We start from the raw sequence: 23,852 nt of genomic DNA, 5'->3' as shown, positions 1-23,852 counted from the left end.
GGTCGCATTTGCTTTCAGTGATTGCTAAGCTCTTATTTTAGAGGTTGAATTGAGAAAAAGAAATTACATATTTAACTGCTTTTGGGTAATGTGTTCACAGCAGTTGCCATTGCTCTGCTGTTTGAGTAAATGCATCCTATCAATAAGCAATTTGTTAGGGGTTATTTTATTTACCCCCAGTTTGTGAAATGGAATCAGGAAATGTGTTGCGTGGTAGGACACACACATCTTCCATGAGGCAAGATTGTAAATGGTGGAGCAATTCTTTGGAGTTAAATAAGAAGTTACTTACTTAGTTACCTCTGCTTCTTTTCTAAAAAAAATGGATTTCCTATCACTCTTGTACAATGGTTAAAGGTAACTAAGTACATTTACTTTAGTACCGTTCTGAACTACAGATTTGAGCTACTTGTACTTTACTTTTCTTAACACTTACTTATACCCCCACTATGAGTCAGAGGGAAAAATTGTACCTTTTAATCTGCTACAATTAATTAAACAGCTTTAGCTACTGGTTACATTACGCAGTAAAACTTATAGAGTATGATGCTTTGTTATAGATTAAACTTCCCAGGGTATGCAAGTTGATCGGAAATGATCAGTCGATTTAATTGATTATCAGAAAGTGAAGTGTCAACAACTTTTGATATATGTTTGTCATTTTTCGTGCAAAATACATTTTATGTTTCCAACTTTTCAAATATGAAGATTTGCTGCTTTTCCTTTTAATTGTTCAAATAATTTCAATTCATTTTTATTAATTTTGAGGTTTGCACTATTGGTTAGACAAAACAAGCATCCATTTTCAGAATTTTAACAAACCTTTGAGTTAAATTTTTACCGTGTCATATTAGGATCTGAATGATTCCTCCACCACTGCTGCTGAAGTACCTAAACACCCCGATTCTTCTCTCTCAGCTCCTGCACATTAAGAGTAATAAGTACCTTACGGTCAACAAGCGTCTCCCCGCTTTGCTGGAGAAGAACGCCATGCGGGTTTCTTTGGACCCGGCCGGGAACGAGGGCTCCTGGTTCTACATTCAGCCCTTCTGGAAGCTGCGCAGCGAAGGAGATAATGTAGGTTTCCCCTCCACCGGGAGTCACCTCACTATAGATACAAAGTTCTGTACAACAACTTGACATTCCTCTCTGTTTAGACTGTCAGTTCATTGTTTGTCCTGTTCCAGTAACATCTCTGATTTTGTCCTTCCCCTTTGGCTTTAGCATCCTATGGTTAAAGGTATTGCTCTTGATTGTGCATGGTGTTTGTGCATTATTAGGTCAGACACAGAATATCATAAAAGTCAAAGCATGGATGCACCAGTCTTCCCATTGCATGTGGACTTGCAGGTTGAGCTTAAACAGTATTAAGTCAGTTGTTACTTTCTGTCCACTGTATGGCATCAATACTGCTTCATTATAGTTAAAATGTTTTTTTTTAATATTGCAGCACAGAATCGGAGTAAATGTGATGAGCCACCCACTTCAGTCGCCACAGTGTGCTTGTGTATAGCTGCTTAACACGAGACGCAGTCGAGTGTGTACAGTCTGATATAACTGATGTTAGACTGTGTTAGAGAGCATGTATTGTGCAAGCAATGATACAATAACAGGTAGTGTACTTTTCAGTCACCATGTCTTTGTATGCTGCATCCATGTCCACTCACCACAGTATAAATAAACCAGTATGCTGTCAACAGCTCAACCACTCTCTCATGTGAATCTCAGCCTGTTGCTGCTGCACATAGCACCTTTGAAAATGAGTGGATGTTTGCAGACCTGAGACAAACCTGTTGCATGGATACACTCTTTCTTTCTGTTTAATCCATTTGAAAACTGCTGGAAGTTCATAGAAACCTGGGTAAACTCCTGCTGCGATATGAATGTCTCTAATTTGGTTCAAGGTGGTGGTTGGAGACAAGGTTGTGCTGATGCCAGTGAACGCAGGGCAGCCTCTTCACGCCAGTAACATTGAGCTGCTGGACAACCCCGGCTGCAAAGAGGTGGGACTAATTTATTTATGTTGTTTCTATCAGTTCTGAAACATGTAGCTTTCCTTTTCACCAGAAAGACCTACAGCTTGTCTCCTAGCTTGTAGTTCATTTGAGTTTTTGATGTAATTATATATCATCTCAGCCCACAGAGAAGCATTTAATCACGTTGTCAATGTTTTGTCCTCTACTCTCTGCTTCTTGCTGTAGGTCAATGCTGTCAACTGTAACACCAGCTGGAAGGTCACCTTGTTCATGAAGTTTAGCGACTACAGGGAAGATGTTCTTAAGGGGGTATGTTGTTTTATTGCTTTTAGGTCTGTTTATTCAGTCTGTCTTTTAGCAGAATTTTTACAGCAGAGCAGCAAGCAGCAGTCCCATGTTCTGTGTGTGTCCTCTGTCAGGGAGATGTGGTGAGGCTGTTTCACGCTGAGCAGGAGAAATTTCTGACCTGTGACGAGTACAAGAAGCAGCAGCACGTCTTTCTCAGGACCACACTGAGGCAATCTGCCACCTCTGCCACCAGCTCCAAGGCTCTGTGGGAGGTTGAGGTAAAACACAGACAAGAATTAACAGTATCTCTCTGTAATGTTGAGAATATGATTGATGCTGCTTTATTTAAATCATTGTTTTTAGAAGGAGATGATGCTCATTTACCATGTGGTGACTGGTGAAATTGTAAAGTCAACAAAATAAAGACCCTACCCAAGCCGGCGGAATAAATTTTGCCCAGCTCAGTTAAATAAACATGATGTGTGTTTTTTTTTTTTTTTTTTTTTTTAACTTAAATCTAAAGTTTTGTGATAAGTAAGGACACTTCAAACGTTAGTTCTTTGTAATCCACTGTCTATTGTACTGGATGTTCCTCTTTATCAGCTTGTACTGAATTTAAGTTCCTCTTGTCCCTCTGCTGTTTGTGCTAGAGTGTACTTATGTCACCCTATCAGTTGTTGACATGTTGTTGTGCCAGGGTGACAAACAAATTCCTGTTGTACTAAGCACATAGGCTGACTCTCACTCACTCTGACACCAAAGTGATAGGCTTAACATGACGTCGCTGCACCAAGTGCTGCAAATGAAGACATGCATCTTTGTTTCATTTGGTTTGTGAACTTATTCTTGCTCTGAAGGACCAGAGAACAGTACGCCGAAATAATCCTTAGACTGATTTTTAGACCAATCCAAATGTGTGTCTGGCATTGTCATACCCATACAGACATAAACTGGAAACTGAAAACGTCGTTTGAGGGACGAGCTGACGAACAAAAACATGATTAACAGAGTACAAAAACTGATGCTTCTACAGTAGGTGTATCATTTATTATTTTGTGCTCCCATGGCAGGTCGTGCACTATGACCCCTGCAGAGGCGGAGCCGGCCAGTGGAACAGTCTCTTCCGTTTTAAACACCTGGCGACTGGGAATTACCTCGCAGCTGAGGTGAGTTTTACTGTTCAGCTTGTGTCAGTTTTCACTTATTTCATTTTGTAGCTGCTCATCGTTGTATTTTTACTACTCGGTACTCTTAGAAAAGTAGCTCACTCTTTACAATCAATTTGCCTGAGTCACTTAATTTTTCCAAATTGAGAGGACCTACATTTCAGTGTCTGAATGAGCACAGTTGAAGAGACTTTAGGTGATGTGCTGTAGGTGGCAGTGTTCCCACTGATATGACCACTATCACCCATCTTCTGCTGTTGAATGGTTTGGTTTTGGGTGATGGGATTGGGATGATAATGACAGGATGATCATCTGAGCTTTTGTAGAACTGAGGCCACTGACCGCTCAATATCTCTGCAGGTGAACCCTGAATTCAAAGAGAACACGGTGGAGACCAAAGGAGAGGTGAGTCAGTCAAACAAAAACAGTTAGCTGCATAAACACACCCATCTGACTTCAGACTGAATTAAAGACAGAATTATACATCATCTAATATACAAGGCTGATATATATAGTTCAACATATCAGAAATGGAAATATTTTGTCATTTCACACCATCAGTGAGTCAGTTTGCACTTGACTGAAAGGTAAAATGAGTTAGTGAACAGGATGTTTTAGTGGAAAGAACGATTATCTTATCAGTTACACATTGTCTGTCCAACTTCAGGCCCTTCTCTGTCTCCTCATCCTTTGGTTATGCAATACCACCAGTTCTCTTACACTGACAAAGTACTTGCACACACACACACACACACACACACACACACACACACACACACAGACACAGACACACACACACACACACACACACACATACATACACACACACACACAGACATACACACACACACACAGACATACACATAGACACACACAAACTCTGCCAAACTCTGAATCTATATCTAGACATTTCTTTCAGCTCTTCCTTGCACATTTGTATTCTGGCAATGCAAGGAACACGCACACAAACTCTCTCAGCCTCACACACTTTCTCATGCACATGCTGAATTTCAGACACACAGGGGGCTCCTTACATAACGTCTGGGTGTGGGGGTGCCCTGTGAGAGGGGATGGAGGGGAGGCAGACGTGCTGTCTGCTCTGCTCTACTCGCCTGTGCTAAGCTGGTGGGGTGAGTCACCAGCGGAGGGGAGGGGAGGGGAAGGGAAGGAGGAGGGGAGGGAGTGGGAGGATAGAGAAGCTGAGGCGTGGAGGCAGCTCTGGGGAGCTTCCCATTGACATGCAGAGAACAGTGGGAGAAATTAACCCTCGCCATTATCTGCTGCATCTGCACAGTGCAGACCGTACCAGCCTATGTACTGCAGTGTCTGACACGGCACACAGAGAAGCCATGGCTCTCTGAATACATCTCTATGTAATGTGATGCCTCATTAGTGTCAGACTCTATGACAGTATAGTTTGGCTCACATCCGTCTGCCCTCAGGATTCTTAGATTTTATCAACAGTTGAGCTTGTTTATCAGTGTTTACAGGAGCATGTGTGGAAAGATATGGCAACCATTTTTATGGTCACAAAGACTTACTAACCCACTAAAAATATTTTTCATTTAAACTAGGCTGAATTTTTACACTACAGCAAGATAGAGATAATTTATGAAGACTATAAAATGTGAAGTATGGGATTGCAGTTTAAAATTGTGGTGAGTTAGAGTGCTGCTGCGGATGAAGAGGGGAGAATGCGCTTTCCTGCTGAGTGAACTGCTCGTAGTTCCTTGTCAACTATTCAAATAGAGATGTGAAAAATTATCAATGGAAATTATAACTTTTGGTCTACCATGTGTAATCTAGTAATGTAAGTAATTTACCAGATATTTGTTGGTTGCAGTTTCTCTGTATCTTCTCATCAACAACTCAACTAGGTTATTATAAGAGTTATTATCATATTGGACCTTTTCCTTCATTAATCAGTCAAGCACTTTTGTTTATAAATCATCAGAAAATAGTGGTGGTGGTTCATGGTGGTGGGTGGTTGGTCAATAACGGATGAATGAATTAAGACATTTATTTGGGCTCTGACACCTTTTTTTAAGGACACTCGGAATTACTGACATTTTACAGACCCAACAATTATTGCAATCATTTCATGCTTAATGGTTCATAATCAAGATAATCAATAATGAAAGTAGTAATTAATTGCAGGCCTAAGTGGCTTTTAATAGTTATGTGACCAATCTGTTTATTTTTGTTGTACAGACTACAGTATACACTGAATATACATAACATACTGTAATACCGTGTACGGTATTTTAAAAGACTGAGATATTGATAAAATGCTGAACTGTCTGTGCCTTGTAAGCTTTTAAACAGCAGACACTAATGTCTACTGCCTCTGTGTGTGTGTGTGTGCATATTTGTCTGTCTGCGGGTGTCCTTGTGTTTGTGCTGCAGAATGAGACAGATCCTGTGTTCTCCAAGAGAAAGCATCAAGCAGCAGAGAAGATTGCCTTCACCCTGGTTTCTGTTCCCCATGGGAATGACATTGCCTCTCTGTTTGAGCTGGATGCCACCACTCTGCAGCGGGCCGACTGTCTCGTGCCCAGGTCAGTCACTCACATGGGGGCAACAATAACATGTTACATCTGCTGTGGTTGAATCCACAGGGAGCATTTTTCACCAGAGTTCACAATGCAGAGCACAGCAGGTCTAGTTCTTGTCAGAAAATCGCCCATTAGGGTGAGATAATGTCACTTATTTTGAAACCAAAATCTGTTTTTTGAGTTCTCTTCAAGTATGTGCCATTTTATTGTTGGCAAAACAGCAGTCTGAAACATACTTTGACTTGTTACTGGATCATTTCTCAAACAAGTGAAAATGAACATAAAAAGACAAACAGTCTATTGCCATGCCAGCGGGCGAGTGAGGCTGCACTTACGCACAGCATTGCTTTGAGCTAAATGCTAACATTAGCATGCTAAAATGCTCATAATGACAATGTTAATATTCTGATATTTAGCAGGTATAATGATTTTACATGTTCACATTATTTTAGCATGTTCATTCACACCAGCAAAGCAGAACTGATTCTCATATTTGAGTGAGTCATAAACTCAAATTTTTGACAAATTGAAATTTTGACCTAATGATGGGGCTAAATGAAAAATAAGAGGTTTACCAAAGTTATAATTTCTCTAGACGTGAACATGAATGTCCAGATTTCATGGCAATTCATCTGGTGGTTGTTGAAAAATTTTACTTAAAATTAATCAAAAACCAATTGAAAATGTCACCCTCATGGCCACACTAGAGGAAATGTTATTAGGATTCTGCACAGGGGATGCTTGAATGTCTGTAGCAAACTTTGTGCCAGTTCATCCAGTAGATGTCACTAGATAAGTCAAAGTTTGATCAAATGATGGAGCTAAAGGAAAAGTCAGGGGATCTTCAAAGTCAATAGGATTCATCCTCTGGGCACCGTGAATGTCTGTGCTAATTTGGTACAGACATGGCAATCCATCTTATAGCTGACGAAATATTTTACTAAAAAATGTCAAGCTGGTGGTGGCGCTAAATGAAAAGGCAGAGAATCAGTCAGAACATCATATTGTAATACTGAATACGAGGCTAATTTACTACCATCATGGCTTCTTTTTCAGTTTAGTAACAGCAGCAAGATCATACAATCAACTAAAAATCATACTTGCTGTAAATGATTTGTCCCATCCCTCCTCAGAAACTCATATGTGAGGCTTAGGCACCTGTGCACCAACACCTGGGTCACCAGCACTAACGTCCCCATTGATGCAGAGGAGGAGCGACCAGTTATGCTTAAGGTCTAAACACACTCACACACTCACACACCCACACACATACGGTGGCTTTAGAGTGTAATTCAGAGATCTACAACACAATAAAGTGTGCAAAAAGTGAAGGGGTCTTTGTTTTGTCACAATAGATTGGTACCTGCCCCACTAAAGAAGACAAAGAGGCTTTTGCCATCGTGTCTGTTCCCCTGTCGGAGGTCAGGGACTTGGACTTCGCTAACGATGCCAGCAAAGTCTTGGAGTCCACCGTGAGGAAGCTTCAGTATGGCAACATCGCGCAGAATGAAAGGAGGTACAGAGACATGAGCGTGATGACACAGGTGACACAGAGCGTTGTGCATATTTTATGATTTCATTATATTTTTTGCCTTCATATATATTTACAGGTTTGTGACTAAGCTCCTGGAGGACCTGGTTTTCTTTGTGTGTGTGGTACCAAACAACGGCCAGGAAGTTTTATCTGTGGTCACCTCTACACCTAACCGAGAGAGGCAGAAACTCATGAGGGAACAGAACATCCTCGCTCAGGTCAGCACGAGTGCAAACACACACTGACACACGTCTGTCCTTTATGTTGGCACAAAATGAAGTGAATCCCAGAGCAAATCTTACTGTATAACCATTAGTGAGAAATTTTACAATAGCTACAGATTGGCCTCAAGAAGTGTATTTACTGAAGCATTTTCCTGCTATTGCAGTTTGTCGATCCTCTGTTGGTTCTTCATCACTGTGTCTGGGTTTCTGTTCCTCCAGATCTTTGGCATCCTGAAAGCACCGTTCACCGATCAGGGTGATGGTCCGATGCTGAGGTTGGAGGATTTGGGAGACCAGCGCTATGCTCACTTCAAGTACATGTTGAGACTCTGCTATAGGGTGCTACGGCATTCCCAACAGGACTATCGCAAGAACCAGGCATGTTTCCATCTTCTACACGAGTCTAATATTGACTGGTCATTGAGTAGTCATCAGGGTGATAGACACGGTCATTATCAACAGGATGCAGGGTAGTCTTAGGTTAGAGAGGTGGCTTTTAACTGGGAGCTTATCAGTATTTTCTTCCAGACTGTCTGGGCAAATCGACCACAGCTGCTGTAATGATGCCCCTAATCAAAAAACCTAAGTAGTGCTCAAATGGTCTTTTAATCGATCATTAGATCAACAGAAATAATTCACAAGTTTAATAATGAGCTCGCAGAACATTTTCCGTCACAAATGAAGCGGTTGAATTTATACTGAATAAACTCAGCACACTCATTGATATTGCTACTACAGTCTTCCTCGGTCAGGTGCAACCAGTGGCTGACGCTAGCCATTAGCTAGCTAGCCTAAACTGACTATAGCTCGATACTCCAGGATAACTGATTGAACTGAATCATTTGATTGACTGAGATCTTTACTCCACTTGTGCTACTGCCATGCTGCATTTTAGCAGGTAAACATTTGTCTGGTTTTATAACAAGAGGTAAACACACACATGATTGCTGAATTCCATTTAGCTGCTTGAGGGTCCTTATGTTGGTTATGGATTACTGGGAAACTTGAACAGAACAGAGCCTTCATGTTATTAGTAATACATGATCTTTTCGCTGGCTATGAGGAGCAGAAAAGTCTGCTGTAAAAAGGCCTGTAGTAACTCAAGAAACTCAAAGTCGTATGGAGACATTCAATTATATATACTTGCTGTATCTTCTTGTAAAAATGCCAAACATTTGAAGATTTTCTCACTTTTCTTGATTTCATTTAATTACAAATTAAATATTTTCTTTTGTACTTGTCAAGCAAACTCACTGCATGACCTCACCTGGGCTTTTGATACGTTTTATGTATGCTTTTCATAATTTTTTGCCATTTTATAAAGGATTAATCAGTAGTCAAGTCAGTAGATTAATTGATGAAACCCCTCACCCTTGATGAAAAGAAGCAGGTCTTCACTAACCACAAAAGAAGTCCTGTTGAGCTGCTCAGTGGTTAACAGGCTGTGGATGTGACAGGCAGCTCTCAAGTGTAACTGGGGAGCTTCATGAATGTGAATCAGGGTGCATTTTCAAAAGTTATCCTGTTCAACAAGTTCTTTCTGAATAATGGTTAAACAATTGCAAACTAGATGCAGTGATTCAGCACATTTTTACGCATCTCTTTGACTTCTCCTCTTAACTTCACTACGATGTGTTTAAAGCCATATGTTTCCCGTCCCACATAGGAATATATCGCCAAAAAGTTCTCAATCATGCAGTCTCAGATTGGGTATGAGATCCTGGCCGAGGACACAATCACTGCCCTGCTGCACAACAACCGCAAGCTGCTGGAAAAACACATCACAGCCAGAGAGATCGAGACCTTTGTCAGCCTGCTGAGGCGCAACAGAGAGCCCAGGTCAGACATTTACACCTCCCATAGATTAGATGACCCCAAGGACACAATTTAGTAAAAGAAAATACAGAATACATAATAAACATACATAAGATTTCTGTTGTGACTAGTTACTTTTGAAATACAGGGACTGACCACTCCACAGGAACACAGAATAATGCAGTATAATGCAATCCAATACAAGCTGTGAATCATACCTACTTAACTTTATTTTTGGGGTGTTGTATTGGAATGAATAATTAGTATATTATAATGTGTTGCTGTCACTGTGTCCATCTGCTTTACATGTCAAATTTTAATCCAGAATTTACTGTGAGAGACAGAAAACTTGAAAAAATCAGTTACACAAAGCACGCATTTTTTTCCCCAAAAACTCTTGCATAGAGTGAAAGTATGTACAGTCAATGATACACACACACTTTCATGTGTACAATCAGTTCATGTGTTTCTGTGCTAAAACTTGTTGATTCATGTTTGATCTGCTCTTCCAGATTCTTGGATTATCTCTCTGATCTCTGTGTGTCCAACAAGACTGCCATCCCCGTCACACAGGAGCTTATCTGTAAATTTATGCTGAACCCCACCAACGCAGATATCCTCATCCAGACCAAGTGAGTCACAACCTGTGGTATCTATATTTAAAGCATCCTGGTTGATCCCTTCATATTTCACTCGTTCATTTTTAAAACATGTTTAAAAATGCACATGCTCTCCACAGCAAGAGAGATTGCTGTTCCCTCCAGTGTGCCTCTTGTGAAATAGATATTTTCAGCAGCAGCTCTACGTCAAAGTGTAATGTGTGTAGTTTTTTTTTTTCGAGTAACTGTTTTATGTCACACTTTCTCCCTCTCCCTCCTTCTTCCCCTCCCTAGGCTAATCTCTAACACAGAAACCACCCTGGAGTCCTCCCTGCTGCAGGAGGAGGTGGAGGAGGAGGAGGTTTGGCTCTACTGGATCGACAGCCACAAGGAGCCTCACGGCAAATCCATCCGCCACCTGGCCCAGGATGCTAAGGGCAACCACAAGATGGATGTAGACATCATTACCTACTACAGGTGATGGTGGTACTCTAAACTTTCTTTCCATAGTAACACAAAAATAGCTGAAACAAGCAAGAGGGAGCCAATGTTTTCCCCTTTTTCCTCCATGTTCAATCTGCAAAACAAAAATCCCTTCACGTGTTTTTCTTCCATGTCCTTCACCTCTTCTGCAGATACCAGCTGAACCTGTTTGCGAAAATGTGTCTGGACCGTCAGTACTTAGCCATCAACCAGATCACCTGTCAGTTACCTGTGGATCTGATCCTGCGCTGCATGTTCGACGACTGCCTGCCCTACAACCTCAGAGCCTCCTTCTGCCGCCTCATGCTGCACATGCATGTGGACCGTGACCCACAGGAGGCTGTGGTGCCTGTACGCTATGCTCGCCTCTGGACCGAGATCCCCTCCAAGATCACCATCCACGAGTGAGCGTCTACGCGTGTGACTGTGCTTTGTTTGATACTTTGAGAATTACCTCATTCAGATGGTATTTGCTTTTTTCTACAGGTTTGAGTACGAGTCCACCGACAGCTCAAGGGAGGAGATGAAGAGGAAGTTTGCCCCCACGATGGAGTTTGTGGAAGAATACCTCAAAGACGTCGTCAGTCAGCATTTTCCATTTGGGGATAAAGACAAGAATGAACTCACACTAGAGGTAAAATAAATTCAGTATGCTGCATTTATTTTTAGAATTCATCCTAATTTTATCACATAGGCTATTTCAGATTGGACTTCATTGTATTTGCCACAATAAATGTTCTAATCACGATGTGCTCAATTTACTTCTCTCTTCCAGGTGGTGAATCTGGCTCGTAACCTGGTTTACTTTGGTTTCTATAGCTTTAGTGAGCTGCTGCGTTTAACACGCACCCTGCTGGCCATCCTGGATATTGTCCAGCACCCACTCACCTTCATGAACAAGCTCAACAAGAGCCCAGAGGCTGGTCAGTGCACTTACACAGTATAAGTGCAATATCTCTTTGAATTGGTCAACTAAGGTTGAAGCTAATGAGTGCAACTGTATTTTGCAGTTTCGTTATTTTGAGAGCAAGATCATTGAACAGGGGGGAGGGGACAGATAATATTCTTTGAGTGAAGGACAGACATGAGTCCTTGGGTTTTTAGATGGGAAATATGGATGCAGCAGTTAAAAATATACATAGAAGCAAAGCTATGCAGAAAAGCTTTAGGATTTTTAATTCAACTGTGACAGTAATAGGGAGCTAGCATAGGTAGAAAAGGTTTTGCTTTTACATCTTGTTAGAAGGATAAAGAAGTCTAGGTATCAGTGGAACTAAAATATGGAGTTACAGATATAGAGACATGTCGATATGACGCTAAAGATGATTTTCTGCAGATCAGGATTGACAAAACCTTTCTTTGGGAATGTTTGAATAAAAGTGGTAGTTAGATTTAATGGACTGGAAAGAATAACAGAAAAAGTTCTGGCCCATCTGGCATTTGATGTCCTCAGGGCATTTGTTTTAGCTTGTATGATACTTTCACAGGCTTGATGTATATCTTTATGATGACAGGCTTTAAACACACAAACACACCCAAAAAGCGAAATATGTGACGACTGTTTCCTTTAGGCAATAATGTCCTGCGCACGATCCACGGCGTTGGAGAAATGATGACTCAGATGGTGATGAGTCGAGGTGTGCTGCACAGCCTCCCTGACACCCCTCCCTCCCTGCGCTACAGTAAAGGACACTTCCTGCCGGACAATGAGGACGTCATGGTGATGGACACCAAGCTAAAGATCATCGAGATCCTGCAAGTAAGCGCCACCTTCTGGATGTTCACGGTGCTATTTCACATTTTTTCACCTATCTCATACCTGAGTGACTGTTTCTGTGACTTCTTCCCTCCTGTTTAGTTCATCCTGAGCGTGAGGTTAGATTACAGGATCACATACTTGTTGTCCATCTACAAGAAAGAGTTTGGGGAGAAGAGCATAATTGACAGCTCCGTCTCATTGGCCGAAATGCCTCTAGTGACACGTGAGACTTTATTCCCTCTTGATACAAATACTCAAGCTATCCTCTTACATTCTAGCAGCTTACCATACTGAATTAACCACTATATTTTGCCCATAGCCTCTGAACCTGACATAGATGAGATCGCAGCCAAAGCAGAGAGCATGTTTGCAGGAAGGTGGGTGAAGTTGTGCTTGTTTACTGACTCGCAGTGTTTTTATACACTCTCGGAGCACTCACCAAAGGAACCTGAAAGATGTAAGTGTGCATTTGTATGATTTCAGCTCGGAGTTAAGTGCGGTGGAGCTGGACGATGAGGGAGGTCGGACCTTTCTGAGGGTTCTGATCCACCTTATCATGCAAGATTACCCCCCATTGGTGTCTGGCTCGCTGCAACTCATCTTCAAACACTTCAGCCAGAGAGCTGAAGTGCTGCAGGCCTTCAAACAGGTAGCGACATAGCAGTCACACTCGAGCATTTGATACCTGGTGAGCTGACAGAGTGTGGCATTTGGTACTTCCTGAGTGAAGTGGATTTTTTTTTTTTTTTTTTTTTGTCATGCTTGATGTAATCATTTTGGATTATGAGAGTTATCCAAAGGGGCCGAGCAGCAGAGAGCTTCCTCAGCTGGAATCTAGAACTGCACAAGCTCCCATTTTAACAACACACTGGCTTTCTCAAAGTGGTGCACTGAGATTTCTTGGCAGAGATTTGCTTTCACACACATTTGTTCGATTAATATCTCCATGTCTGGTTTATTTGTCATCCGGTGTCTGTGTCTGTGTATTTTCCAGGTCCAGCTGCTGGTGTCAGAGCAGGATGTCGAGAACTACAAGCAGATCAAGACAGATCTGGACCAGCTGCGTCTGACTGTTGAGAAGTCAGAGCTGTGGGTGGAGAAGAGTGGAGTCTACAGCAGTGAAGACCTGGGGGTCAGACAGGGCAAAGAACAGATCATTGAGGTGCTGTACCATCATTTAATGGTATCCAGCATTTAAAAGCAAAGTTTCACATTTCAGATTCTACTGTGACATTTAGAGCTCTGCAGGAAGTTGCTGTAGTTGCCTTAAACATCCCGTCAGTCATTCAGCTGCACGGTGAACGGCTTCTTTGTTTGTTGTTATCGTTAATCAAAGTTGGTGGAAAGGAAACGGTGCAAAATGTTTTGTTGGAGCTTAGGAATAATGAATAATAATCTATGTCAGAACAGGAAGCTCCTGCTGAATCAGTTTTTATTAACCTGTAACTTGTTTTGTTTTTAAAACATTATTCGTGTTTGTATTGTTTAAGAAAAGTACTGATTAGGATCAGTGCAGGCATTTTTCCCACCACACTGTTGCAAATGCCCAGTAATTAGAGACGGGATACAGAGGTTGTTCTGTGCCAAAGATAAACCTTTTTGTGGGTGAACGTCACTAAAGGGATGTTTTTTGTCTTTTACCAGGAGGTTGTTCTCAGCCCAGTTCAAGATGGTGATAATAAACCTCAGATTGACAGTAACAAGGCAAACAACTACAACATTGTCAAAGAGGTGAGGTCCAAGTCTTTATTTCCAGGTAATTCTTATCAGATGTCTTTTTTTCTGCTGTTGTGCATCTGTAAAACATTTCTCTGTGTCATCTGCAGATCTTACTGCGGCTCAGTAAGCTGTGTTTTCCCAGTAAGAAGAGTCGTGTGCAGCAGCAGAGGCTGCTGAAGAACATGGGGGCCCACACTGTGGTGCTGGACCTGCTTCAGATCCCATATGAGACGGTGAGTAACAACCACAACAGCCAACTGAAAGGCTCATCCCACTTGATGTTGGTGTGAAATCTTGACGTCTGTCTGTCTGACTTTCTCTCTAATCATCTTTACGTTTATTTGTTTGTTTCTGGTTTTGCACAGAGTGACGAGAAGATGAATGAGATCATGACCCTGGCACATACGTTTCTGCAGAATTTCTGCAGAGGAAATCCTCAGAACCAAGTTCTGCTGCATAAACATCTTAACCTCTTCCTCACTCCAGGGGTATGTTAATATGAACTGCTGTAGTCGTCCCTGATTGCATTACTTATCATGCATTACTTTTAGGGATGTTCTCTAAGGTCCAAAACAAAAGCAGCCTGACAGTAGAAAAAGTGATGTGATGTCCTATTTTTTTTTATTTATTTTTTTTTATGCAAGAACTGTTTTGTTTTTCATTACACAAATGAATCAATATTCTGTTTGCATGAAAATGATCTCTGTCAAAGACTGAATCATGGCTCCTGTTTTTAACCAGCTGCTGGAAGCTGAGACGATGCGTCACATCTTTATGAACAACTACCAGCTGTGCAATGAGATCAGCGACCGTGTGGTTCATCATTTCGTCCACTGCATTGAAACGCATGGAAGGCACGTTCAGTACCTCAAGTTCCTGCAGACCATTGTGAAAGCTGATGGGAAGTATGTGAAAAAATGTCAGGACAAAGTCATGACAGAGGTGAGCAAAAAACTGTATACTGCATGAATATCGGTTATGGTTTGTTTGAGTTGAAAAGAAACAGATAAAGAAAAAATGTTTTCTTAAATATGATTCATGGAAAACCTTCCTGATGGGGTATCTTATGCGATACACAGATACCTTATAGTCATTAAGGTATGTGTGCTGTTTAGTTGCAGGAGGACTTTGCTGCATTAAATCACAATGAATCAAGATTCTTAAAATGATTGAAATTCAATGCTTGGAAATATGCAGCTCGTTATGATATTGCACATGCACTACATTAAGAGATATTTTCAAATTAAAAGCACTTGTACTTCTGTGCAACTGTTTATGTTTAATCTGTAATGGTGACAGTGGCAGTACCTCAGGTAGACCTTGCAGTTACCTCATGTAACCTGTGTTTGTGTGTCTGGTTGCGTGTCCAGCTGGTGAACGGAGGCGAGGACGTGCTGGTGTTCTACAACGACCGCTCTTCGTTCCCAGTGTTGCTGCAGATGATGGGCTCAGAGCGGGAGCGCACAGATGAAGACGGAGCTCTGGCCTATCACAACACGCTCGTGGAGCTACTGGCTGCCTGCACCGAGGGCAAGAACGTCTACACCGAGCTGAAATGCAACTCTCTGCTGCCACTGGATGACATAGTCAAAGTTGTCACTGATGTCAGCTGTATACCAGAGGTAGTTTTCTTAGAAACTAATAATATAGCTTGAGTTATATGGTAAAGATGAATAAAGAATTTATCCAAACTTTTCTAAAAAAAAAAAAATTTTGGACACAATTTAAAGCTGTATCTTTTTTTCAAAGTGAACAGGCATCACATGCCTTTTTTTTTTTTTTTTTATGCCCCAGGTGAAAACTGCTTATGTGAACTTTGTGAATCACTGCTATGTGGACACAGAGGTCGAAATGAAGGAGATCTACACCTCCAGCCATATCTGGAAGCTATTTGACAACTTCCTGGTGGACATGTCCAGTGTAAGTCTCTGTCAGATTGAAAGGTCACACGTGTATGCCTGATCCTTTCCTAATGAGGCAGCGTATGTGTCAAGATACATGAGGGCTTAGTTATATGCTAAATCTACTCACATACTGTGCATGCAGAGACAATGATAGAGATGTGATGTGTGGGTTTGCTTATTCAGAAATTACCCCCTGTTTGACTTTTGCATCTAAGGTGTGCAACACGACCACGGACCGTAACCATGCAGATCTGCCCCTGGAGAAGTATGTGACAGAGACAGTGATGGCCATTGTCAAGGGTTTCTTCAGTTCCCCTTTCTCTGTCAACCACTCCAACCTGCAGGTATTGTTTTCCCACCCCTGACAAGCAGGTGAAATGTGTCCGCAGAGCGAGGCTCATTCATGGCACATCCAAATCCTTTGCCAACTTTTAGCTACTTTACAGTAAAAAAAAAAAAATATTTGACAGCAGACTGCCTCCTTCAGTGCACCCTCACCTGAGACCATGTTGTTTCATTGCAGACAGTTGTACATAGAGGCAGCTGCTTGAGGTGTTTCACGCATAAGTCTGTATAAATGCCTCCAATCAGAGACAATATTGAAGTGTTCCCATAAGGATTATCTCTGTCCGTCTTAACAGTTATACCCGTGAAAAAAACAAAAAAAAAAGAACAATATCCCCTGCTCTGTCGTCTCATTTCACAGACAAACCAGTCTGTCTTCATCAAGCTGCTCCAGTCGTCTTTCAGGATCTACAACTGCACCTGGATCAACTCAGCTCAGAAGGCTAATATTGAGAGCTGTATCAAAACACTGGCTGACGTGGGTGAGTGCTGCTACTCTGCTGGGAGAAAGAGGCATTTTAATACAGTTAAACTATGTAATTAAAAGTAAAAAATATAATAAATATAATAGTAAATGTATTAGTTGTACTGGTTTTGTACCAGCGTTTATTCAGAGAATTGCTGTATTTCATTTCACTTGTTAACATATTCATGTCACAGTGTAAGTGTGAGCTGCACAGTAACACTGGTCACCGAGAAGCTCTACTGGATCAATTCGTGTTGGGTGCCTGAGCCATGTTTGCTGTCAGAGCAGGAAATGTAAACTCACACTGACATTTAACCCTTCATGTTCTTCCCCAGCTAAGGCACGAGCCATAGCCATCCCAGTGGACCTGGACAGTCAGGTCAACACTTTGTCTCTCAAGGTCCACAGCAACATGGTGCAGCGGGCAGCAAAGGACTGGAGGATCTCTGCCCGCACGCGACCACGCAAGGAGCCCCTGGGTGGCCCTGACTACAAGAACATCATTGAGAAGCTGCAGGTGCGCAGACTAAGACAAGCCTAAGAATCTGCAGCCATGCAAGTGGCTCTGCCAGGCTGTTCTGTAGCATGGCTAAAATGTTAGCCTACATGAACGGGAGTTTCCAAGTTGACTTTATGAGGGCTTTATGTATGCTCTTTAGCAGTATCAATACATCCAGGACAGCACCGGATTGAGCCTTTATGTATGTGTGTGTTTGTGTGCGTGTTTGTGTGTGTGTATACAGGGGGTTGTGTCCTGTCTGGAGGAGCAGTTCAGCCCGAAGGTTCAGGCAGAGTTTTCCGTGCTGGTGGATGTTCTTCACAGCCCCGAGCTGCTGTTTCCAGAGGCTGCTCGTTTACGCTGTGAGAGCGGAGCGTTCATGTCCAAGTGAGTCTCTGTCCTTTACCTGTGTGTAGAGCAAAGAACACATCACCTTAAGTCTTAGTCTGGATACACTAGCAGCATGCCTGACGTAATGGTTGATAGTTATTAATTTTTGATGATATTCAACATGTGCTAAATTAAAGACTGGCATGTCAAAGAACAAGTATTTTTTTGGCAGGATCGAAAATCTAGCATTAAACAGAACCTTCAGTAATAAACTACTACCAACACTTACTGTTCTACTTATAGAGTAAGTCAGGAAGGTTTGGAAAAGAGCTGAAAGGGAAGAAACATATTTGAAAATATTATATATTAATGAAACAATAGTAAAGAAAAATGTGTGCAATGCATCTATGTTCAGTAGACAACTCAAACTGTATTAATTATTTGATACGTGATCAAACCTCCAGGGGTGCTGTTACTCTGCTGCTGCTGCAGCAGCTGTCTGACCTCCTCAGAGAGCAGAAAAGGAGATTTCACCTGTGGTGATCAATAAAATATTGCTTTGTTTTTACTTGTGAGCCAGTGAGTGCATTATTTGGACTCCATGGTAAATGATAGAGCACTTCTCCTCACTCTGCCAGGCTGATCAAACACACCAAGAAGCTTATGGACAAAGAGGAAAAGCTGTGTATCAAGATCCTGCAGACACTCAGAGAGATGCTGGACAAGAAGGAATGCTTTCAGGAGGCTGTGAGTACTTCAGCCCGCTTGGGGAGGATGTCACTGAAACATGGTTTCATTAGATAATGTGTCACTGTTAGAAGTGAAAATTCAGGATTTTACAAGAAAACCAGTGTTTGTCTCTCAAACTCTCAGTGTTACATAAAAACACATTAATTAGGTGAAATCACTGAAAAGTTTGCTGTGGATTTAGCCCTGTCTTCTTGTGCCAGCAGTGCTGTGCTCCTATCAGCAGTGCAGTGCAGTCCTTGTTTTCTCCCAGGTCTGTCGGCCCAGAGCCCAGACTCCCCTTCATCAGTATGCTGTGGGCCTTTCTATGTTACATAAGGCAGGGAGGCACTTGAGGACACACTCACACTGAGACGGAGAATAGGGGCGGCGGGAAGTAAGGGATGGAAGAGGAGGGGGTTGAGGTGGGGTGGTGGGGGGGCTGGGAGGAGTTATCAGTTGATGTCGTTTCCTTACCGAGACGTAAGTCGTGCCGCGATGGAGTCCAACACCAACGCGAGCTGTTTCCCACGACGGTCCGGATATCTCGGCGGCCGCGACAAGTACTGAACAAACAAATCAATACTGCAGCGAGTTGGGGGTGCAGAAGCCCTTCTCCTGCTGCACCCCTTCTCCGGCAGGGACCTGGAAAGTGAATGACAAGAGTTGGTAGAGGAGACTTAAGGTGGTGGCTGCGTGTGTGTGTGTGTGTACGTACGCGTTTGTTTGTGCGCACAAGAGGGGTGCGGTACAAAAAAAGTACAAAAAAGTCAGGTCTGTAATCACCTTTAGAAGGTTTTAGGAGAGCTCGTTCCAGCTGCGTGGTGAGAGGAGGTGACGCTGTGCACTTCACTCAACACAAAAAGTGCTACTCCAGTCAAGAAAAAAATCTCAGCCAGAAGAAAGTATTGTTCCTTGTTGGGCTTTGCTCGGAGCTCCATTTACTGCACTCAACATTGTCTTAAAGTTAGCAGCGAGGAAGCATGTGTTACTGTCCTCTGACCATGTGGGATTTAATGCAGATATGATTATTTTTGGCTGATGATGGCTGTCCTACTAAGGGCTGTTTTTGTTGCATCATGCATTAAAATAGAATGTATGTATGTGCCTTTACTCTCTCTCTCTCTCAGTGTAATAGCATTAGTAATACTGTCAAGACCATCCTTCTCAATATAGTACATGCCAGCCAGTGACACTTACAGCTGCTTGAGGAGTCAGAGTGTTGTTTTCCCTATTTGTGTTTGCATCTTGTGTCAGTCAGCCAAGATGTTTTTCGAAAGGCAAATGATTCAACAGTTGTGTGGAAGAAGATCAGAGGAATTCAAAGGGGGGGAAAAAAAACAGTCACTTTTTAAAAACGGCTTGGCACATTCGAGAAGCCAGACAGTGCGGTAACGATATGTGAAATGTCAGTTTGTGTAGGTGTGCGTGAGTGTGCTCAAGCATGTATTTGTGGCCTGTCTTTGTCATATCCCTGTAGCCCTGAGCGTGGAGCTGCAGCCTCACTGCACAGGAGAAAGAGAGAGAGAGAGAGAGAGAGAGAGAGAGAGAGAAAAAACGATTGATGGAAATAATGAGAGAGGGAGAGGCAGACAGACAAAAACAGAAGGAGAGAGAGACAGAGTGACAGCAACGGCAGCAGAGGTTGGTGGCTCCCCTGGGGTGCAATTGGTGGGTGGAGGAGAGTGAGAGAAAGAGATGGAGGGAGAGTGATCAAGGGAGGGAGGAACGGAGGGAAGGAGGGAGGTAGTGAGGCAGCCATGTGAGGAGCCATGTGAGTGCAAGGGAAAAAAAAGTGGGCAGCGGCTGCAGGGTGAGGGATTGGAGAGAAGCAGAGTCTGCTCAGTCCATGAGGAGACAGGGCAGGGGGTGCGCTTACGTAACAGCCTGCAGTGGCTGAGCCAGCGTCACGTGGACCATCACGTTCTCCCTTCCCTCCCTCCCTCCCTCCCTCCCTCCCTTCCTTACTCTCACTCTTCTGTCCACTCGCTGCCTCTCTCTTCCTCCTTTGCCCCCTCAATGCTTTGACTCAGTCTTTCGCATTCTGTCTGCGGGCCTGAATTATTTTCTCTATCTCTCTCCCCTCTGGTCCCACCCAAGCCCTGCTCTCTGTTTGCCTGGGTCATGCCCGGGGTGCTGGTTGGATAGCGAGGACAAGATCTGCAGCAGTCACTGTATACTGTAGAGATGTGTTGGCTCTTATTTCTGCACTTCACTTGTCTTGGCTGTCAGATAAGGGAAGCTTTATAAATGTTTGGGCTCCCACTTGCCCTCAAGATGTCTTGGGTGAGGGAGGGTTTTAGGGGGAAGAAAGACTTGAAAGAATGTTTGATGCATACTGACTCTGTATTCTGAGACTATATCCAAATATTACATTTGAAGAAATTACCATAAAATGGCATGCTAGACTTTTATTTTCAATTTTATCTCATCTCATGCACTTTGTTCTTTAAAGGATAAGGTTGACATTCTATAATTTTCCTGTTGTCAACAAATCCCATAAAGACCAAAACCAACAACGTGTAAGTCCCTTTCCTTCTGACATCCCCACACTGATGGTGGCGCTCAAACTACAAAGCCAATTGTTGCTACAGAGAATGTAAATGGTAAATGGACTGCACTTATATAGCGCTTTTCTAGTCTTATCGACCACTCAAAGCACTTTACACTACAAGCCACATTGACCCATTCACACACACATTCATAACGCACTCTCGCACAGGGCACGCACACACTGATTTGGGGTTCAGTATCTTGCCCAAGGACACTTCAAAATACAGACTGCAGGAGCCGGGAATCGAACCACCGACCTCCTAAAACCCACAAATGTAAAAAAAATAAAAAATAAAAGTAGATTTTTAAAACGGCGTGGCGTTACAGCTTTTAGGAAATGTCACTCGAACAGAAGTAAATATAAGCGTTTCATTTTCAATTTGATGCTAGTGAGTATTTATAGCTGTAGGACTGTCTGTGTTTGACTGACCCAAAATAAACTACTGTGCCCAAATTCATTGTAATGAAGGAACATTACATGAACACAACATGTAGCAGTGTGGTTCATTTATGTGTTTTTAACAATTTCTGGACAACAAGGCTTGTTTGCTGGCCGGATCACTTCATTGTTCATTGTTGGTTTTTCATGGCATTTGTTGACAATACGAAAAGTATAAAACATCCTTTAACACAATGGCAACTGACAGCAACTTGAGATGAAATTAAATTTTTTTTTTTTTTTACCAGTGTATATTTTAGTTGTCGCTGTGAACACAGCACATTACATACATAGTATGCATGCGTGTCATGTCTATGTATACATAAGCATGTCTTCTTGTTTACAGATGACTGGAAAAGCCAGTTATGTAATATAAATCACGCTGACGCTCTTCTCTTTCCTCGCTCCCTTTCACACTCATCCCTGTCATTCACACACTGTCTGTGTGTCTGTCCGTCCGTCTCTCTCTTCCCGTCCCTCTCTCCCTCTCTTCCTTTCTTTCTTGCCAAGTTTCACACCACCTGCCCAAAGCAAAGCAGATTTACAGATTACCACTCTCTCGATGCTAAGCGCATCACATGCACGCATGTAGACGGAAAGCCTCGCTCAGGCGCACACACACACACACACACACACACACACACACACACACTCCCAGGCATGCAGTGCCACGCTGGCTGTCCCTGTGTGAGCTCATCCTGCAGGGTTTTCCCTGTTTATCTGTCTGCTGTTGAGAGCAGGGGAACATGGCTTAGATTCATCCACTGTGAGCAGGTCAGGCCGGCAGAGAGCATGCTGAGCTCATGGATACCTCGGATACTTTCACCTTTGGTTGGATTCAGGCTGATTCAGCATGCTGGGTCAAGTCATAAAGTTGGACTTAGTATCAAAAAAAAAAAAAAAAATCTGTGAACTTTTTATCTGATACCAAAGAATAATAATAATAATATTTATGCTTTAGTGCTTTACTACCTGAGGTTGTGCTGAGTTTATCTTTCCTTCCTCTCGCCCTCACTTCCCTAGATCCATCAGTCAGGTGTCTGCTAGTTGAATATAATGTTTTGGTTTCCATAGCGATGAGGAATTAGCACATGTTGTTTGTCTGTCTGGTCTTTCCCTGACTGGGCGTAGGAAGTCAGTGTACCCTGTGTAGAAATGCCCTCAGACTAGGAGTACGGTGCCTGCTGAAATTTCTTTAGTTCTAGGAGGAAAGAGGTGACTTGTAAAAATGCAGGCCCACGATGAATGAGATTAATGGTCATTGTGAACAGTGTTTTAGATGCAGCGTTATTTTTATCTGATTGTATGTGAGTTAGGTCACTTGTGTTCAGGGAGCCACATGACAGGCGACAGGATGAATTATATGAATTGTAACTTGTTTGTGCTGATTGGTTTTAGCTTTCAGTTTAGCTAATGCATAGAGCAGGAAACACCCTTGAATACAATACAATAGCCCCAAAGTAAGTCAGCAGTTTAGTGTAGTTCATACTGCTTGATCTTTGTTGACACTGTTGGGTTGTGGTTTGTCGTGCTATTAAGCAAATATCCTGCGAAGAACCTTTCAGTCAGTGTCATGAGTGTCTGCTTGTTGCCACTTTTCCTCTTTTCCTACACAGTTTATCTGCATTTTGCAGATACTATATATCATCATAGTAGGAGTCTTTTCACTTTGCCACATTGTAACTAATGCACCAGCAATTTAGGTAGTAATAGGTAAATTGGTAATCTGGCTATTGTGTCCTCCTGTAAGATCTCTTATGTTGCTGTGGCAACTCACCTATGACAATTAGTGATCACCCCTCTATTGAAATAAATCTATATTCACTTATTTAATGTTATGTACACTATTTAATCATGATAGACTGAATTGGTTATGCATCAGTCACAAGCAAAATTATGTGATGTGGTAAAGGGAAAGGTCTCAAATCATGGCAACATAGAGATTCTCACCAACACTGACAGAAAAAACTCCACTAACTACAGACTCAAAAATGATCGATAGTAATGAAAGATAGTTCAGCACCTAAAATGATCAAAGCTTCTACAGCCACACTAATGGTTCTGTGAGGCTGTACTGTGATGCTATGGTAAATGCTAGTGGGAACATTTTACCCTGATGATTCACTATATTAAAGGTAAGGGATCACCAACATTATTGCAATTCATATTCAGAGCGACATGAATGTCTGTACCAAATGTGATGGCAATCCATTTAATAGTTTTTGAGACATTTAACTCTGAACCAAAAATGTGAACCCCATAGTGGCACTAGAAGAAAAGTCAAGGGATCACCAAAGTCATTTGGATACATGATCACCAATCCATATAGTAGGCGCTGAGATATTTCACAAGATAAGTGACATCTTTCATCTGCTTTTGGTGCTGGATGAAAGTTCAGGGTGTCACGAAAGTCTGATGAATTTCCATGAAATTTGGTAAACACAAAATCCATTTAATAGTTGTTGACTTATT

At 42.2% G+C, this 23,852-nt stretch overlaps 1 protein-coding gene across 1 annotated transcript in view; it reads left to right on the top strand.

Moving 5' to 3' along the window:
• itpr2 (inositol 1,4,5-trisphosphate receptor type 2) overlaps positions 1-23,852 on the top strand; it is a 56,186-nt gene that overhangs the window by 5,613 nt on the left and 26,721 nt on the right. Inside the window, exons 5-37 of the mRNA XM_022754203.1 lie at positions 919-1,077; positions 1,905-2,003; positions 2,202-2,285; positions 2,396-2,542; positions 3,335-3,430; positions 3,791-3,835; positions 5,837-5,988; positions 7,119-7,218; positions 7,341-7,501; positions 7,596-7,737; positions 7,963-8,121; positions 9,410-9,582; positions 10,071-10,190; positions 10,452-10,634; positions 10,793-11,044; positions 11,127-11,274; positions 11,416-11,563; positions 12,212-12,399; positions 12,499-12,622; positions 12,719-12,776; positions 12,883-13,048; positions 13,394-13,561; positions 14,044-14,130; positions 14,226-14,351; positions 14,484-14,606; positions 14,860-15,060; positions 15,489-15,740; positions 15,913-16,038; positions 16,238-16,366; positions 16,729-16,849; positions 17,169-17,350; positions 17,577-17,719; positions 18,301-18,409. Of these exons, the coding sequence (XP_022609924.1) occupies positions 919-1,077; positions 1,905-2,003; positions 2,202-2,285; positions 2,396-2,542; positions 3,335-3,430; positions 3,791-3,835; positions 5,837-5,988; positions 7,119-7,218; positions 7,341-7,501; positions 7,596-7,737; positions 7,963-8,121; positions 9,410-9,582; positions 10,071-10,190; positions 10,452-10,634; positions 10,793-11,044; positions 11,127-11,274; positions 11,416-11,563; positions 12,212-12,399; positions 12,499-12,622; positions 12,719-12,776; positions 12,883-13,048; positions 13,394-13,561; positions 14,044-14,130; positions 14,226-14,351; positions 14,484-14,606; positions 14,860-15,060; positions 15,489-15,740; positions 15,913-16,038; positions 16,238-16,366; positions 16,729-16,849; positions 17,169-17,350; positions 17,577-17,719; positions 18,301-18,409 (4,671 nt within the window). The remainder of the gene's footprint in view (positions 1-918; positions 1,078-1,904; positions 2,004-2,201; positions 2,286-2,395; positions 2,543-3,334; positions 3,431-3,790; positions 3,836-5,836; positions 5,989-7,118; positions 7,219-7,340; positions 7,502-7,595; positions 7,738-7,962; positions 8,122-9,409; positions 9,583-10,070; positions 10,191-10,451; positions 10,635-10,792; positions 11,045-11,126; positions 11,275-11,415; positions 11,564-12,211; positions 12,400-12,498; positions 12,623-12,718; positions 12,777-12,882; positions 13,049-13,393; positions 13,562-14,043; positions 14,131-14,225; positions 14,352-14,483; positions 14,607-14,859; positions 15,061-15,488; positions 15,741-15,912; positions 16,039-16,237; positions 16,367-16,728; positions 16,850-17,168; positions 17,351-17,576; positions 17,720-18,300; positions 18,410-23,852) is intronic.

This window comes from Seriola dumerili, unplaced genomic scaffold (assembly GCF_002260705.1).
Source record: "Seriola dumerili isolate Sdu_G_001 unplaced genomic scaffold, Sdu_1.0 BDQW01000219.1, whole genome shotgun sequence".
Taxonomy (NCBI): Eukaryota; Metazoa; Chordata; class Actinopteri; order Carangiformes; family Carangidae; genus Seriola; species Seriola dumerili.
The sequence above is the reverse complement of the archived record's forward strand: the minus strand, read 5'-3'. Positions and strand labels throughout refer to the sequence as shown.